General features: G+C 43.2%; 1 protein-coding gene across 1 annotated transcript in view; it reads left to right on the plus strand.

Moving 5' to 3' along the window:
* cacul1 (CDK2 associated cullin domain 1) overlaps positions 1-19,566 on the plus strand; it is a 113,307-nt gene that overhangs the window by 75,049 nt on the left and 18,692 nt on the right. The window contains exons 6-7 of the mRNA XM_078565189.1: positions 1,401-1,490; positions 15,447-15,585. Of these exons, the coding sequence (XP_078421315.1) occupies positions 1,401-1,490; positions 15,447-15,585 (229 nt within the window). The remainder of the gene's footprint in view (positions 1-1,400; positions 1,491-15,446; positions 15,586-19,566) is intronic.

Below are 19,566 nucleotides of genomic sequence, written 5' to 3' on the forward strand. Positions count from 1 at the left end.
AAGGTAGGTAAGTGTTGCTGTACAGGGCCTTAGTTAGACCGCATCTGGAGTACTGTGTACAGTTTTGGCCTCCTTACTTAAAGGATATAATTGCATTAGAAGCAGTTCAGAGAAGATTCACTAGACTGATTCCTGGGATGAAGGGGTTAGCTTGTGCGGAAAGGTTGGTATCCATTGGAGTTGAGATGAATGAGAGGTGATGTTATTGAGAGAGAAATGACCTGGAGGGCACTTGACAGATGGATGCTGAGAGGATGGCTCCCCTTAAAGGAGAGACAAGAACTAGGATGCACAGTTTAAAATAAGGGGCCTCCCATTTAAGCTGGAGGGAAGGAGAATTTTTTTTTCTCTTTAGGGTTGTTAGTCTAAGGACTTCTCTTCCCCAGAGAGCAGTGGAGGCAGGATCATTGAATATTTGTAAGGCTTAGTTAGATTCTTGATTGACAAGGGTGTCAAAGGTTATAGGGGTTAGACAAGAGAGCAGGGTTAAGGCCACAATCATATCACCCATGACCTTATCAAATGGTGGAGCAGGTTTGAAGGGCCTATTGGCTTACTCCTCCGAATTCTTGTGTTCTTGTGCTATAGCTTTACATAGGACTTTACTATGTGCGGATTAGTGATCCATTTATTTGCATAACAACAGTAACTATATTTCAGCAGCAGTTAATTGGTTTTGAAGTGTTTTGAGGACTTTTTATAATATGCTGTTTAGAAATAAAATCTCAATTTTTAGCATAAGTGAGTTGGGCTGACTTTCATTCCATAAATCTAGATTAATAAAATTTATTTCATAAAGTGTTTATATTAACTCAGGATAGTCCAAAACGGTAGAGGGGAGAGGTAACCTTCACTTTTCTTTTGTTTATTCTGTGTGTATTGATACAAAACACATATTAGTCAACTACATTAATGTGGTTGCCAGTAACTTGTGTCATATTACGCACTAATTTCTGATCTCAGCAATGGAGTTTTCCATCTTTAGGCTTTGTATTGTGTGCCTCTGTTTTTTAAATGTTGGCAGTGCGTGGTTGAGACCATCCATTTTATCATAACATTAAAAAGTGAACTTTTACAATGTGTTTTTTATTGGGCTGCAATTATATGGGAGCCAGTGCAAACTTTGGCTAATGTGAGCAGACCACTGGCAGGATTCTCAGTATTTGGCTTTAGTGTACCCGGGTATTAGATCAGGATCTGGTCGTTCTTTCTGTTACCTTTCAGAACAGATTGTACTCAAAGCCACTTCATTTTGGCATAAATTAAGGTTACAGTTATCTTTTAAATGTTTTCTGCTGATGGCCTCATTTAATACATTAATGAATAAATGCTAATAGCTCTAATTTAATTTAAGTACTATAGTTCTTACACTTTACCTGTTTCTTCTGCTTCTGTTTCAGCTTTACTAATAGAAGCTCAGTCAACTCCATTTAAGGTCACCCCTTCAACCATGGCAAATATAGTTAAAGGCTTGTATACTCTTAGATCTGGTAAGTAACAGAGTCTGAGAATTTTCTGTTTCAGAAAACAAAATGATTTGCGTCATGGAGAATATATTCCCTAAGGTTAAGCTGAACTTGTCTTTTTATCTTGTGGAGTAAATTTATCAAGCTTCATTTTCTCTTATTATTCTTGCACTTCAAATACAACATCCTACTCACTCCTCCTCTCCACACTCAGTGTTAAAATCAAGATCTGTCCCACTGTTGCTTATTTGAACTCATACTGTCACAGAACTTAAAAATTATGGAGCTCTCTCAGTTTTCCTCCTATAACCTACCAGTCTATAAAATCTCAGCATACCATTGTTTTACTTCCACTAGTTGTTTTACCTTAACATTTGACCTACTTTCTTTTTTACCTTTGGTAGTGTCCTCCATGTGGCCATGGTCCTTCAACCTAGATTTTCAACTACAGAAAAAATTCTGTTAATTCATGGACTAGATATAACCAAAATACATTTTGAGTCATAATTGGATAATACTTCAAATTTGTACAACATCAGGTCATTTAGTGGAGTCCATAGCATCCTATTTTAAGATTCAAACAAGCTTAAAGTTGATTACATTTGCAAAATATTAAACATAGGTTAGATTTTAAGGTCAGAGGTAGAGGTGTAAACAGTTAAACAATGGATGACCTACCTTTAAACCTTGGGTAGAACCAGAAGGTCTCCACTTACACAATTTAAATCTTCTATTGAATTATGTAGTTCCAGATCAGAAGAAGCTGGAAGCAGCTTTGTAAGCATGGGGGTTTCTTAGTGGTCCCAGGGAATCTGGACAAGGGCAGTCATGCCCATTAGCAATATAAATTTTTCATGAGTTACAGAATAGAAGAATAGCATTGAAGGTAAAATAATTTGTTTACATTTCTGTTTGAGAACATCCCAAAGTATGCCACATTGTCATAGAGATGGGCTGTGGGAGTTGGGAGGTTCATTTGTTTAACTTATCTGGGTGTATGCTCACAGGAGGCAGATGCAGTTTTATGATGCAGATTACGTCTCACTGAGAGGAGAAAGCCAAGAGGAGATGAATATTAGTCAGGCGTGCATACTAACTTTATCGTTCACCTCAGGGAATGCTGGTGGGGCTCAATCTCTGCAGGCATTTCATGAGGGAAAAAGTAGCTGGAAGATGGGAAACCAGGGGATTGGGAAGCCTACAAAGACCAACAGAAGACAACTAAAAAAGAAATAAGGAGGGAGAAGATTAAATATGAGGGTAAACTAGCCAGTAATACAAAAGAAGATTGCAAAAGTTTTTTTAGATATATAAAGGGTAAGAGAGAGGCAAAGGTGGACATTGGGCCGCTGGAAAATGACGCTGGAAAAGTAGTAGTGGGGAACAAAGAAATGGCGGAGGAACTGAAAAGGTACTTTGCGTCAGTCTTCACGGTGGAAAACACGAGTAACATCCCCAAAGTTCAAGAGAGTCGGGGGCAGAAGTGAGTATGGTGGCCATTACCAAGGAGAAGGTGCTAGGAAAACTGAAAGGTCTGAAGGTAGATAAATCACCTGGACCAGATGGATTACACCCCAGAGTTCTGAAGGAGATAGCTGAAGAGATAGTGGAGGCGTTAGTGGTGATCTTTCAGGAATCACTGAAGTCAGGGAGGGTCCCAGAGGACTGGAAAATCGCTAATGTAACCCCCCCCTGTTTAAGAAGGGAGTGAGGCAAAAGACAGGAAATTACAGGCCGATTAGCCTGACCTCGGTCGTTGGTAAGATTTTAGAGTCCATTATTAAGGATGAGATTTCAGAATACTTGGAAGTGCATGGTAAAATAGGGCAAAGTCAGCATGGTTTCATCAAGGGGAGGTCATGCCTGACAAATCTGTTAGCATTCTTTGAGGAGGTAACAAGTAGGTTAGACAAAGATGTTATCTACTTGGACTTCCAGAAGGCCTTTGACAAGGTGCCGCACAGGAGGCTGCTCAGTAAGATAAGAGCCCATGGTGTTAGAGGCAAGGTACTAGCATGGATAGAAGATTGGCTGTGTGGCAGGAGGCAGAGAGTGGGGATAAGGGGGTCCTTCTCAGGATGGCGGCCAGTGACTAGTGGAGTTCCACAGGGGTCAGTGTTGGGACCACAGCTTTTCACTTAATACATTAATGATCTAGATGAAGGAACTGAGGGCATTCTGGCTAAGCTTGCAGATGATACAAAGATAAATGGAGGGACAGGTAGTATTGAGGAGGCAGGGAGGCTGCAGAAGGATTTGGACAGGTTAGGAGAATGGGCAAAGAAGTGGCAGATGGAATACAACGTGCGGAAGTGTGAGGTCATGCACGTTGGTAGGAAGAATAGAGGCATAGACTATTTTCTAAATGGGGAGAGAATTCAGAAATCTGGAGTGCAAAGGGACTTGGGAGTCCTAGTCCAGAATTCTCTTAACGTTAACTTGCAGGTTGAGTCGGTAGTTAGAAAGGCAAATGCAATGTTGGCATTTATTTCGAGAGGACTAGAATATAAAAGCAGGGATGTGCTGCTGAGGCTTTATAAGGCTCTGGTCAGACCACATTTAGAATATTGTGAGCAATTTTGGGCCCCGTATCTCAGGAAGGATGTGCTGGCCTTGGAGAGGGTCCAGAGGATGTTCACGAGAACAATCCCAGGAATGAAAGGCTTAACATATGCGGAACGTTTGAGGACTCTGGGTCTATACTCGATAGAGTTTAGAAGGATGAGGGGGGATCTAATTGAAACTTACAGAATACTGAAAGGCCTGGATAGAGTGGACATGGGAAAGATGTTTCCATTAGTAGGACAGACTAGGACCCGAGGGCACAACCTCAGAGTAAAGGGAAGACCTTTTAGAACAGAGAGGAGGAGAAACTTCTTTAGCCAGAGAGTGGTGAATCTATGGAATTCATTGCCACAGAAGGCTGTGGAGGCCAGGCCACTGAGTGTACTTAAGACCGAGATAGATAGGTTCTTGATTGGTAAGGGGATCAAAGGTTACAGGGAGAAGGTGGGACAATGGGGTTGAGAAACTTATCAGCCATGATTGAATGGCGGAGCAGACTCGATGGGCTGAATGGCCTAATTTCTGCTCCTATGTCTTATGGTCTTAAGATTTGCCTGGTTTGAAGCTAGAGGAAGATATCAACATTGGTCCTCACAGAGCCTTGTGGAAGAAAGCAGTCAACAAAGTTAGGTTGGAATCTGTGAGAAGGGGCTGAGGCACCCACAGTCATAAAGTCTTACCCCGGAGAATAGCTGGAACACTGAGGAGAATTAAAGTGAATTCTGGAGGGCTGTGGCATAGCTTTTGGTTGGTCCCTACAGAAGTAAATAAACCGTCAAATTTGATGTAATGTATAAGAGAATTCTTGGAGGAAAGCAAGAAATAGAACTGAGTTCATAGCATAAGAAGCTATAACATATAATAAGTTAATAGTACTTGTTTAATTCTTTTTATTTACAGCAAAGTTTGCTTTGGTCTAAAAATTTGAAGCCCTTGTGGCATAGTTCTGTCAGTTAATAACTGGGTGTTTGGATTTCTCTTTAAACGTTAACGTAACAGGATTGTGACAAAATAAAAGGCTAGAAATTATATCTTGTACCTATTTTACAGGTGCAAACAGACCTAATAAAGGCCCAACTTGGGGATGATTATTATACACCACTAGGATACCTGAAAAACTATCGACTCAAAATTTGTTTATACCATTTTCAGGGATCGAGGCCAACTACCGAAAACAAGCTTTAGGCTCTTTCCAGATGCTAATGAGAGGCCTAACCCCTGCTTTAGAATGTCCCTGGGTAATTGGTTATCCTTGAGCTGAGCAGGTGTTGGGCCTTCTGTGATTTTCTAGAACTGGGTTTGAGGGCTGCCACCAAAAAGTTAAGTTTTGTTTTTAAATGGAAATTAGGTTAGTTGGTGTCAGGGAGCACTGCTTTACTCCTTGTTGTTTCCTCTGACGAGCTTTCAAAATCTGTGTATGTTTGTGCCTTTGCAGAAGGTACAATACAGGTGTTTATTTGGACAGAGCCAAAATACTTAGTTTGATTCCCTTCATTATTATTTTTATCAGGTGAAAGTGATTTCGGCTTTTTCTGATTTTGGCAGTTTGTATTGAGTGTCTTTAGTGTTAGAAAATTGACTGAATTCCACAGTTCCCCTTGACCCTTCCCTCTAACTAAAATATTGAATAATAGTTAGGATATTAATCTCATGTTATTCATGACTGTCATGTGCAACATGGGGCGGAATTTTTCCATCCCGCCCATGGTGGGTTTTGTGCTGGGTGGGAATGGGGAATCCAGCAGCAGGCAAAAAGTCGCAAATTTGTCATCATAAGAACAGGTTGCAATTCTCCTGATGGTGTGTTTACGGTGGGTCAGTGACCCTGCCGACGAGTGGCACGAATGCCATTTGCATTCATTAACATGTCATGAATGCTCATTAAAACAGCTGCTCGCTGGAATCTTGTCAGGCCTTTCAATCTTGCGTCACGCCAGCAGTAAATTAGGACGGCCTCAAATCCATTTGAAAAAGGGTGGCATGCACAAGCCGGACCTCAGTTCACTGGTAACTTCGGGTTGAGTGGAATATACCTGCCATAACACTGCGCCGGTCTTGTTGCGATGAATGCCACACTGTTGGGGTTGTAGGGTTGCTCTCCTGCTCTTTCCCTACATTGTTCTGAGGAACACGACTGTGCCATAGTACTCATTCAGGCCTCCACTTTCAGAAACTAGCATTTCAACTGGGGGTGGGCTGTGAGGTGAGGGTGGGGTTGATGAACACGATGGGGACAATGGGCAGGGAAGGCTGTGGAATGGCAGTCAGGGGAAAGGGCAAACACGAGAGGGGACTTTCTGGGGTCGCCATCTAACTTCTTGTTGCCACAGGAGTCTGCTTAGAAAGAAAGGAGGAAGACCGCCTTGCGATGAAAGCCAGTGGCTTCATTATCTCTGTCAAAGGGCTTCCCAGAACTCAGTGGCTTCATATCACATTTGCTGCATCTCAAGAGTAACACATAGGAATGTGGAATTTTGGAATGCAGGCACAGCTGTATCATATATGTCATTCCATCAATGAAGGCCAATCACGTGTTCACCAGAATTGACACTCCTAATGGGCCAAAGGGCATCCACTCATCGACCTTGGGCAATTGATTGGCCATTTATATGTCACATCAGAGATTGGGGCACAGAGCTAGGTTGGGTCAATCATCCCACTGAAACTTTAGCATCCCACACAGGGCTCAAGATGTTACATATCTGTGATGCCATCTTGGTCACCTCGATGTGTGCTAGTGTCTCAGGGACAAGGCGGCATCAGCCACCGGGCAAGTAGGGCAGGAAAAACTATGGACACTTAGTCTCCAAATGTGTCATCTTCTGAACTTCACTTTCTTGCCCCTTGAATCATTGATGCCTTCAATGTTTCCTTTCAGAGAAAAGGCAAAAGCAGATATGGATCCAGGGCTCAATGTTGCCTTTGTCAGGGTCCTAATACATTGGAAGAGGCGATGGAGGGAGAGATGCCTCCGCACACAGCTCCAGCAGGAAGGACATGGTCAAGCGGAGCCAGAGCATGAAGAGGCGGGTCAGGAGGAGAGACCCAGACAACTGGATTGACCCTCCTGACCTCGGGTTTATTGTGGAAGAGCCTCCTATTTATAAGTGAGTGACAGGCAATGCTGTGTACGTCTGCGCATGTCCCGAGATCTGGTACATCACATATGCCACATTCTTCATGAAGACCTGACACCACATGGAGTTGGAGGGTATCCCCTGCCAGTAGCTTTGAAGGTGACCGCAGTGCTCAATTTCTTTGTCTCTGGCTGTTTCCAAAGATCAACAGGGGACCTGTGCGGCATCTCTCAGTCTGCAACACTGTATAAAGAAGGTCACAGGTGCCCTTTACAGGAAGACCCATCATTATGTCAGGTTTTCTCTGGACGAAGACAGCCGGGCTGTGAGATTCACCGGCTTCACCGCCATTTCAGGCTTCCCCAGAGTGCAGGGTGCAATAGGCTGCCCCCATGTGGCTGTACTGGTTCCATGCAGCAGGCTCTAATGTTTATAAAACACAAGGGCTATCATTCCATCAACGTACAACTGGTGTGTGATCACTGGTAGCACATACTGCACGACACCCTGGGAGTTACCTTGACTCCTACATCCTGAGTCACTCCGAGGTGCCTGAGATTTTCAAGGGGTCATTACGTCAGCAGGGACGGCTGCTTGGGGATCAGGGGTACCCACTGAAACAACGCTGGCTGATGACACCAGTGTGTGGCCATCAAGAGTCATTCCAAGGAGAAGCATAATGCTGCTCACAGGTCCACACGCTCCCTTATAGAGCAGACCATAGGGCTTCTGAAGATGTGCTTCAGATGCTCGGACTGCTCAGGTGGCTCACTACAATACACTCCCGACAGGGTTTCCCACATCACCGCAGTGTGTTGTGCCCTTCACAATCTGGCTATGCAAAGAGATGGACCCCCTGCCAGAGAATGAACTGGAGGAGGATGAGGGCTCATCGGAGGATGAAGATCTGGAGGCCCAGGTACCTCAGGAGGCTGCTGAGGGTCAGTATGAGCACGATCACGTCATGGAGGAAGGAAGATGTGGGAGACCTTTCCGTGATACGTTAATTGCTGACAGGTTCCAGGAAGAGTAAAGTTAAGTGAGGGAATATGGCCACATTTCTCCTCGTCCTCAATGCCATCTTGTTTCAACTCAGGGGATGTCCACCCACTTGCAGCGAGGACGAGTCCCGCATTTGCACTTGCCTCATGAATCTCCAGGCTATGATCTTTGCTTTGGTCCATGGGACCCTGTGAGTGAGCTCACTCTGGGAACTGAGAGTCCACTTAGGAACAAGAGCGATGTGAGACAAAACTTGAAGCCTTCGCCGCCATCTAACAATGTAAACACTGCTGCGACTGAGATGTGGACATGCCTTGGGATCTCCTCCTCCTGTGCATGTCTTTTCTTCTGACACTACCACTGAGGAGACACAAATACTGCTAGATTATCAATGCTGATGAGCTGCCCTCATTTAATGGTGTTCCTTGAGGAAGAAGGGTTAGAAACACTTACATCACACATTTCCAATAAAGATTTAAACACATCTCCCTGACATCACACAAGGGGTGCGGAGACTAGTTCAACTGAGGTTGACATCACAGGAATATGAATCTCTCAGTGGGACACTATCACTGAGTGGGAGCAAGGCTAAACCTCAATCAGAGGATTCCAAAGTACAAAATCACAACACCTTCAGTTGACAGGAACATTCATAACCATCAAACGTATTAACAAGAGTGCAATTTATTTCCATGTCTAGCACACCCGTGAGCCAAAAGCGACATAAAATTTTTCTTAACTTTCCTAACTCTAGCACTACACCTGGGTGCAGCCCTGACATCCACAGCAGAGGTGGAGGCAGCCTGCTGACTGCTACATCCTGATGTCTGCAATGACTTTGGCAGACGTCCTCTGGTGGCCAGATGCCTCATAAGGACACCTAGTCAGGGGCAGGATCGCCCTTGGTGGCCTGAGCAGCTGGATTGGATGGGGTCACAGGCAGAGGGGGCTGTGAGCAGCTGCACACCCTTGGAGTGTCCTGAGAGGAGGCCCCTGGGGTGTCCGGCTGACGCTTATCCTCTCTGTGGGTGCCTGAGGGCCCAGCCCTGACTCCTGCAGGAAATAGTGCACCTGGAGGGGGGTCAAGGTACCTCGTTGCCCATGTCATCTACATCCTGATGGTGCCCACCAGGCTGTCTGACCATGGAATGCAGGGCCGAGTACAAATCCAGCAAGACCTGCTGGACCAAGGTCTCCATGGTGGTCGCCAGCCTTCCCATGGTGACCTCGAGGTGCTCGCATGTCGGAGCCACGACATCAGACAAAATGCAGCCGGACTCCTCCATCATTCACTCAAGTCTGCTGAGTGACTGCCGAATCTCTGCCTGATGTTCTGCCGCCCGTCTTTGCATCTCCAGCATAGATTTGGCGGCTGCTTCCAGAGGCTCATCATCTGACTTGGACTGAACAGGTGGATGGTCTCCAGCAGCCCTCCGAGTGCTGGAGACCTAGGCTGTCCCTGTCTCTGATTGCTGCGGGGACGTGTCAGTGAGGTGTTCCCAAGAAAGTCAGCCCGAGCCTAATCTACAGCTGTGCCCCACCGCCGTGTGTCCTGAGCTGGTGGAGGGTGCGTGTGAGTGCCATGATAGTTGTTCCGGAGCTTCCTCTTCAGGTGAAGTCTGTGGGCTCGCACTGGTGCTGGACTGGCTTGGGGCCCTCGATATGCTGGTGCCTAGAAAATAGAGTCTCAGTTAATGAGCATGTGTTCAATAAGACTGCACGTGACTCACTGTGAATGTCAGGATTTGATGAAGTGATGGAGCTGTGATCTGTACTGGGTTGCTGGGAGATGCTAATCTCCACTTCCCCACAGGAGTGACCCCTGTCCTCCCCAGCCAGCTCAGCTGCAGCCTCCTCGAACTCAGTGAGGGCAATCATGTAGGCTGCCCCTCCCCCCGGTCTGTGCTCTCGCGCGCCTGTTGTGCACCGGCCTGGCCTGTATGAAGAAGAAAGAAAGGCAGGTGATGGGCAGGGATGAAGCAGAGGTTGGGTGAGATGCATGTCCCCTGTGCGTGGTGAGCCCTCTCCAGAAGGACCAGAGGATGGAGTGTGAGCAACATGGTAGATGAGATGGTTGTGATGTGGAAGTCTCAGTGAGAGAATGAGTGTTGATATGTGTCCCTCGCTAATGGTTTTGTGAAACCCCTGAAGAGAGTAGTGAATGATGCCACGATGAGAGTTTCCTATTGGAGGGAGTTGAAGAATGACTTTCCCTGGCGGGGTGGATGAGATCGTTCACCCTCATCCTGCACTGGCTGGCATTTTGGGCGCATTTGCCAGCTGAGCTGACCTGCTCCCCGACAGCCTCCCAGGCTGGAGACGTGAGGCTGTTGTGTTTCCTGCAGCCATCCCTGGGATAGAGCCTGTGCCTTTGCGCCCGCATCCCTCTGATCAAAGCTTGGAGGACCTGGTGCATGAAGCAGGGTGCTGCTGCCTTCTTCAGGCTCTCAGCCTTCCTCTTCTGGCTGCCAGACATCTCTGGTGGGCTGGAGAGAGTGAGATTGTGTGTTGAACTGGCCTTTAAATATGGCGTCTGGACCTTCGAACCTCCCAGCTGACGGTAGGCTGACAAATCAGCTCCTGACCCGCCAGGTGATTCGGACCGAGACACGTCTCTGCATAATTAATGAGGCTCCAGGCGCAGAATCGGGCACAAGTTCCTGCCATTCTGGACACTGGGGTGGACGCTGCTGAGACTACTCACCACTGCATTTGGTCTCATTTATGGAAAATTCCACCCATGAGAACTGATATCAGGCATTAAATGGGCAGCTTTATTGATTTGCAGTCTGCTCACTTGTAAATGAAATGGCAGCATTAGGCAGCAAGGCTGCTACTTCTCTTCTGTATATTACAGACCAAATATATAGCTAAATCTAATTTTGTAAATACCATATTGTTGTAGAATTGTTGCTGTTATATTTTTAGTCACCAACTATGTCAGATTTAAGTATCCTGATCCATCAACCTCCTCACTCTATGAAACTTTGGCTAGTTAGAACAGGCCAAATTTCCTCGTAGTTCACTGATAAGTTAAGAAGTGTTTCCCAATCCGAACGTAATAATGGTGGTTGTTTTAAAGGAGAATGTTGCTCACAAACCATCCTACTACAAGGCTTGCCAAACTTTGAATTAGCATGAAGATGTGGCTCATCCGACTGAAATTAGTGCAATTTTGGATGAGGGCTCAGGAAAACCTTCTGGCTGCCCAACAGCATGGAATTCAAGGTATTGGCACTGTTACTGTGCTTAACCATTTAGTTTGGTTACCATAGTGCATGTTCCTTTTCTCTTCATGTAAAGGTCTTCTAGATGACGTACCTGCTGCCAGAGATCAACAGGAAGCTGGGCCATCTGATAATCATATTTCATACACCCCTGATCGTGCAGACACCAGCTCAGATACATCTCAGCTCCAGGTACCCTGATAGAGGGGGGATGGGAGCATCTAGCAAAGCATGCAGCACAAGTGCAGAGGAGCAAATGGATAAGGCTCTAGGATTGGGAGCAACCAGAATAGAGGGCCAGTTGACTTTGTTTTGGGAGCCAATGTACAGTGAGGCTCATTGATGAGTAGATGCTCTAGATGCAACCGTTTAAAAATCTACATTACGCATCGGGCCACTTGCTTACATGGGCACAGTAGGAGCAAGGTCAAAATGTTTGATACCATCTAGGACAGAGCAGTTCACAGATTGGCCACTCAATTCACTGGCATGAACTCACTCCACTGTGGCTGTAGTGCGTACTATCTATATAGGATACACTGCAGTAACTCACCAATACTTCTTCGACAGCACTGCCAATCCTGGGACCTCCAGCACCTCAAAGGTAAGGCCGGGGAGTGCATGGGAACACAATCACCTCCAAGTTACCCTATAAGTCACACGCTATCCCAGTTTGGACATATATCACTTCTGTCATCATTACTGCGTTAAAATTATGGAACACCTTTTCTAATATTACTGTTAGAATTACCTTCACTTTATGGATTGCAGCATTTCAAGAAGACCCACTACCATTTTCTTGAGGGCCTTGCTAGTGACAAGCGAGATATCCAGAGAATGGATTAAAGAAAGTTCGCTCCAGAAATGCTGCTTCAACTTGAAAGGATTTGGCAAATATGCAGGCGATTTAGGCGAACGGCTTCAGAAGACTGAAGTAATGGTAGTGAATGGGCAAGAGCAAGCATTCACTGTGCTGTACTGGCAGTAGTTGACAGAATTGACATTTTATATAGAAAAAACAGAACTTAAGCAAACCTGCTGTAAATCTATGTTTAGAACAAATTCTCCTAAACTTTCCCTTTATTCTTTTGGTGATGATCTTGAATTTGTGTTTCATCAACCAGTTGAAATGGTCTCTTCCTATTTGTCTTTAAAATCTTTTCTAATTTGAATACCTCTATCAGATCTAGTATATCCTGAGTTCAGGTTTTATGAATCTCTTATCACTAAAGCTGCTCATTAGTGAATCTCTTCTAAATCTCCACTGGAGTAAAGTAGATATGCATTACTAGATACAATATTCTATGCTCAAAATAAAAAATTGTATAGCTTTAGCTTACCTTTTTGCTTTTTGAGCTGTTTATCCCAGTTAGGAAATCTATGCTCCCTTCGACATAGCTTTATCAACTTTTGTCATTTTTTTCCCCCACTTTTAAAGATTTGTGTAACTGAAGTCCTATGCATCTCTGCATATCCCTAATGCCATTAGGGACTTGTTAATAAAGGAAATTGGAGGTGCAACCTCTATAATTAATTCTTGAGGGGTGCTTTGACAGTGATAATCTAAATATGCAATTTGGAATTCGGAAGCAAAATGAGTTTGTTAATCTGTAGAATATCAAACAACTCTCTTCTGTGGGCACTTGAGTAAATAATTTGAAGTTCTGCTAGGCATTTAACTGGCAAATAAATTGATGAGATATTAATATTGTGTAATTTGTGTATTGAGTGCTCAAAATTTTCAATGAAGCATTGAACAGCATTATGTTGAACAAGGCTAATCATTGTTGTGCATTCCCTTATATTCTGAAACAAATCTACAATAAGCTTGTAACAGTTCACTTAGCTACTTCATGTGATGTTTTACTGATCCTTTTTTTGAAGTTACATTGCTAAAATGACATTAGACCAAACGTCATGTGCATTGTATTATAATCACAAACCAGGGATCTTGGAAAAAGTACAAAACTTAGTAAATGCTCATATGATGAAGTAGTACATAATAGAAGAGCAAATAAAAGTTCTCAGAATATTGTCACTAAATAAAATTTAGTTTGTAGCCCACTTTTTAAAAATGGAAGCAGGAGGAGAATAGTGCAGTTACCAAAAGAAAGAATACCTTGGTACTGGAGCAAATCTAATTTTTACTGTCCAAGTGGAGAGGAAGGTCTACTGTAACATATTGATAACATTCAGGACAGTATTTAGTATTGACAGTGCAGTACAAGAAATTTGGTTCATTTTCCACAAATTTTAGTATGAAAACAAACTTGTATGTTCTATGATACAAAGTAATGTTTAATTTGTTTTCTGTCCACTTGTGCCAATTTAAGTTCAAACAAGAAATTCAGGATAATGTAAATTTGTAAGGAGAGGTTATTATCAAAATCTACCTTGGGGTTTGCACTGCTTTTAAAATATTTCAATTGTGTCATACAGTTCAACAAATAATTTAAAGTGTTAAATCTCCCAGTCGATAAATGCACTGAGCTCCACAGGTCCTTCAGGAAAGCCCCAGGTTTATTTAATCTTGCCTTTGTGCTTGATCAGCTGGTTGTAGCTAGAACTGCATGAACTTCAGCAGTAACCACTCAAATAAAATCAAACTTTTCCATCATTTTCTGAGAAAAATTTCTGTGTAGGTCTTGCCATATGTTCTACTTTTTCCCCCTCATATTATGTGTGAATTTTACTTTTAAGAACATTGTGGGTTAATGTGGAAATTCATTTCTGTATATACAGAAATTGTAAACTAAATTGTAAACTTCAGAAAGGGAGAAGGAAGGGTACAAAATAAGAAATAAAACATAATTCCAACATAAATTACATTGTGCAAAGTCCCTTATTTGTTTAAGTGGCATGCACAGATATTCAGCTACAAAGAAATTACTGGTTCATGTAATATTTGCTCTCGATATTTCAAATATGTGATCAATAATTAGAATTCTTTCTTATTAGATATTATAGCATCCTTAGGAATAAAAATACAGTTGAAAATGTTCACTTTACAGCTGCCAAACAGCTGAGTAACTTGTAACGAAGTGCAAGTATTTTTGCGTGCATGGGATTCAAAGTTTAATACCTGATGGATATTCATGTAATCAGATTCATTTCATGTAGAATGAAGGCCCAGTGAAGGATTTTTCCCTTAGAATGATACAGCACTGATGGAGGCCATTCAGCCAATCATGCCTGTTCACTCTCACTGAATAAAGATAGTGGAACAAGTCATTAACTTTAGATAAACAATAAGTTTAAAGTGGGGAGGCAGTTTGTAGTGGTATTGTCACTGGACTGGTGATCCAGAGACCCAGGGTAATGCTCCGGGGACCTGGGTTCAAATCCCACCAGATGGTGAAATTTGAATTCACTAAAAATCTGGAATTAAAAGTCTAATTATGACCATGAAGATTGCCGATTGCCATAAGAACCCATTTGATTCTCTGAAACCTGCCAGACCTTACTGGCTTGGCCTATGTGACTCCAGACCCACAGCAATGTGGTTGACTCTTAAATGCCCTCTGAATGAGGGCAATTAGGGATGGACAATAAATGCTGGCCAGTGACACCCATATCCCATGAACAAATAAAAGAAGTTTCATCATGATGATGAAACTTGGATCAGTTATCAATTTTTTTTCCATTTCTCAACATTGTGAATTTGATAGTTAACCAGTGCTTTCCCTGCGTGACTTTAATTTAAAAAGATCCATTTGCTACAATTTAGATTGAAGCTCTCTCTGACATTACACAAGACTTTGGTGTGAAATTAAATGCATTTCAATAATCAAACTTATGATTTTCAGTACTCATTTTCTATATTTTCACTCATTGTTTTGTGAGGTGCTTGCAATCATGGAGATGTTTAAGTTATCCTTGGAAATTTGATCATTTGGTGACTCCAGTTTGGAAGAAGAAGAGAAGGAAGGGCGAAATCTGGTGTATTTTTCATACAAGACACCAACTTTATCATAGAGAAATCATGCAATCATGAAACAAAAAAAGAAAAAATTATCATTTTTATACAGTTGTTACAACAAGTTACATCTGCTACACCTGCTGAACAGATGCTGAACATTATAATAACTTTCTTGTTATTATTTTCCCAGATTGGGCACAGCTGGCACCAAGCCTCTTTTCTAAATTTATCCCAAATATCCTTCCCCCTGCTTTGGAATCCAAGCTTTCAGAATATGCTGCTCAAGACCAAAAACTCCAGCGAGAATTGATGCAGAATGGCTTTGCCAGGTAAAGTTTAGACTCCATGTTTCAAACCTACCATTGTAAATATGGTTGCTTATTTACTAGGGGCACAGTTAAGTTTAACTATTTTTTTTCTGAAAGGCCCTAAAGTTGCCCCTTCCTCCAGCCTCATTTCCCAACTCCATTTAAATGACTTTCACCTGCACGCTACTTATAATTGTAGGTTTGAGCACTTTATTTGTAATAAAGCTACCTGGAATTGGTCCTAATTTTAAGTTTAACCTGTGTCTTTGTTCTACTCTCACAGTTTAGTGCTAGAGATTACTGTAAACTGCTTCCATGGTTTGAGTGTTTGTTTTCTTTTAGTCTTAATTACCAGAAATGAATGCAGTTTGGTCTTAGAGCACTATACTATTCAGCCTCCTGTTTGCTTTGTTGATTGCCATTCTGCAGTGATTGGGCATGTTGATTGTTAAGTCTCCTCTTAGCTATTTCAGCATCATTTTTGCAGTATGTTGTCTTTTTTTCTTCCTACTTGTTCTACTTTATGCTTACCGTAGTTACATATTTATTTGGTAGGTCTTGAGCTGCTCCCTAGATTGAGCTAAAACAAAAACAGAATTACCTGGAAAAACTCAGCAGGTCTGGCAGCATCGGCGGAGAAGAAAAGAGTTGACGTTTCGAGTCCTCATGACCCTTCAACAGAACTGAGTAATATTAGGAGAGGGGTGAAATATAAGCTGGTTGAAGGTGGGGGGGTGGGGGGAGAGAAGTTGGGGGTGGGGGCGGTGGTTGTAGGGACAAGCGAGCAGTGATAGGAGCAGATAATCAAAAGATGTCACAGACAAAGGAACAAAGAGGTGTTGAAGGTGGTGATATTATCTAAGAGAATGTGCTAATTAAGAATGGATGGCAGGACACTCAAGGTACAGCTCTAGTGGGGGTGGGGTGGAAAGACTGACAGGGCATTACAGGTATAGATTTAAAAATAATGGAAATAGGTGGGAAAAGAAAAATCTATATAAATTATTGGAAAAAACAAAAGGGAGGGGGAAGAAACAGAAAGGGGTTAGGGATGGAGGAGGGAGTTCAAGATCTAAAGTTGTTGAATTCAATATTCAGTCCAGAAGGCTGTAAAGTGCCTAGTCGGAAGATGAGGTGCTGTTCCTCCAGTTTGCGTTGGGCTTCACTGGAACAATGCAGCAAGCCAAGGACAGACATGTGGGCAAGAGAGCAGGGTGGAGTGTTAAAATGGCAAGCGACAGGGAGGTTTGGGTCTTTCTAACTTATCACCCCACCAGCCTCCGCATTCAAAGGATCATCCTCCGCGATTTCCGCCAACTCCAGCATGATGCCACCACCAAACACATTTTCCCTTCACCCCCCTTGGTGGCATTCCGTAGGGATCGTTCCCTCCGGGACACCCTGGTCCACTCCTCCATCACCCCCTACTCCTCAACCCCCACCTATGGCACCTCCCCATGCCCACGCAGAAGATGCAACACCTGCCCCTTCACTTCCTCTCTCCTCACCGTCCAAGGACCCAAACGCTCCTTTCAAGTGAAGCAGCATTTCACTTGCATTTCCCCTAACTTAGTCTACGGCATTCGTTGCTCCCAACGCGGTCTCCTCTACATTGGAGAGACCAAACGTAAACTGGGCGACCGCTTTGCAGAACACCTGCGGTCTGTCCGCAAGAAAGACCCAAACCTCCCTGTCGCTTGGCATTTTAACACTCCACCCTGCTCTCTTGCCCACATGTCTGTCCTTGGCTTGCTGCATTGTTCCAGTGAAGCCCAACGCAAACTGGAGGAACAGCACCTCATCTTCCGACTAGGCACTTTACAGCCTTCCGGACTGAATATTGAATTCAACAACTTTAGATCTTGAACTCCCTCCTCCATCCCTACCCCCTTTCCGTTTCTTCCCCCTCCCTTTTGTTTTTTCCAATAATTTATATAGATTTTTCTTTTCCCACCTATTTCCATTATTTTTAAATCTATACCTGTAATGCCTTGTTAGTCTTTCCACCCCACCCCCACTAGAGCTGTACCTTGAGTGTCCTGCCATCCATTCTTAATTAGCACATTCTCTTAGATAATATCACCACCTTCAACACCTCTTTGTTCCTTTGTCTGTGACATCTTTTGATTATCTGCTCCTATCACTGCTTGCTTGTCCCTACAACCACCCCACCCCCCAAACTTCTCTCCCCCCACACCCCCACCTTAAACCATCTTATATTTCACCCCTCTCCTAATATTACTCAGTTCTGTTGAAGGGTCGTGAGGACTTGAAACGTCAACTCTTTTCTTCTCCGCCGATGCTGCCAGACCTGCTGAGTTTTTCCAGGTAATTCTGTTTTTGTTTTGGATTTCCAGCATCCGCAGTAGTTTTTTGTTTTTATCCCAAGATTGAGTTGTTTTCCTAGTTTAGCCAGTTATATTAGAAACAATTATGATCCCAACAGTGTTCTCCGATGCTCCACTCCACCCTCTCCCATGATCTAAACTCAGTATTCTACGCTATCCTAACTCCTCTAACAAGTATGGCTGCATTCTTTCCAGCAGTTGATTTTTATACATCAGGCTTTACCATAAGTCCCCAGCTTGAGTAATTCTGTGTGCTCCTTCGTGTTGTACTTTTTTGAAGCCTCGCTAAAACTTAGCCACACCAATATGGTTTTCCCCTCCATGTGGGCCATGATTACCATGCCATGGAAGCCTTGGTACTGTAGGTCCCTATCTCTGTGTGAAGAAAGCGCTTTAAGTGAGGGGTTCCACTCTCTCAATCTGAGTTGTGACAACTGATCTTAGATTTTTATAATGCCATGTGATTGAGTAGGGGGCTTTTTTCACACAAAGATATAGACCTGTATTACCAAGGCAAGTACCATTGTACGGCGATCGGGGCTAAGCCATTCACAAAGTTATAAATGCAACATTGAAACTGCTGTGTCAATAACAAATCAACATTCCAGCAATTTGCAGCGCAAATATAGTGCGGTGACAATGAGAAGCTAAAGTATCCAACTAATGTCATTCACCACCAAAACTGCCTTGGCAGCAATTTCTGGCTGATTTTTACCTTGTTTACTGTGTTAATCTTTCATTCTTTAAAATAGAGAACACAATAATTCCACTTGAGATTTGCAAGAATCTGTGAGGTGACTACTGTCATTCCCATGTAGCAGTATAATTATAGGATAAATCGAATACAATTGCCATGCTTTTTGATTCACTTTGCAGCTGAAATGTACACAATAGTATTTATTTTGAAATGGAAAGTTAAGGTATTTAAATGTGACTATTAGTAACTGACCTGTCTGCTGTTTGGAAATACATTTACAGGGAAGGACTGATTTCCAAGAAGTAGTGATTGCACTAACTAGGACAAATAAGCGATGCTTTTATGCCGAAATAACTTCACAGTCTATTATTCAGACACCCATCATGAAGATGCATTTCCCGTTTTTTCTCTTTTCAATTACTCTGCTATTAAAAATGCCCCTTCAGTGATTAACTTGGACCTTAATGTGTTTCTGCATTCATTTTCAATTTTGTTTTGAGATGTGGACTGCAGCAGGTAATTTTTATTCAAAGGACGCTAACCTGTACATTTAATACATTAAAATGCAGAGCTCCTTGTAATTGCTGGAAAATTGAATACACAAGCGAACAATTAGAAATTGCTGATTTAAAGGTGATGCAAACTCTATGGGTGGAATCGTCCCAGATTTGCACTAGGTGCAGTAGTGGGCATGAAAAAAGTAGTTTTACCCGGCGGCTGCAATGGCAGGTTTTCACGGCGTCTAAAAATTCCCACCTCATAAATTATGCAGTCATGGGAAACATGCCTGAACGCTGACGGCTAGCCTCCGATTTTCCCACCACATCATTACGCCGCTGCTTCCTCACGCCATATTTAAACTGTAGGCATGCACACAGCTCTCAATGCTTATAGCCCAGGACTGCTCTGGTAATGACAATAGTCACTAAAGCCAAGAAGAGCGCAGCCCACCGATTC

Source organism: Cetorhinus maximus, chromosome 20 (assembly GCF_964194155.1).
Source record: "Cetorhinus maximus chromosome 20, sCetMax3.hap1.1, whole genome shotgun sequence".
Classification (NCBI taxonomy): domain Eukaryota; kingdom Metazoa; phylum Chordata; class Chondrichthyes; order Lamniformes; family Cetorhinidae; genus Cetorhinus; species Cetorhinus maximus.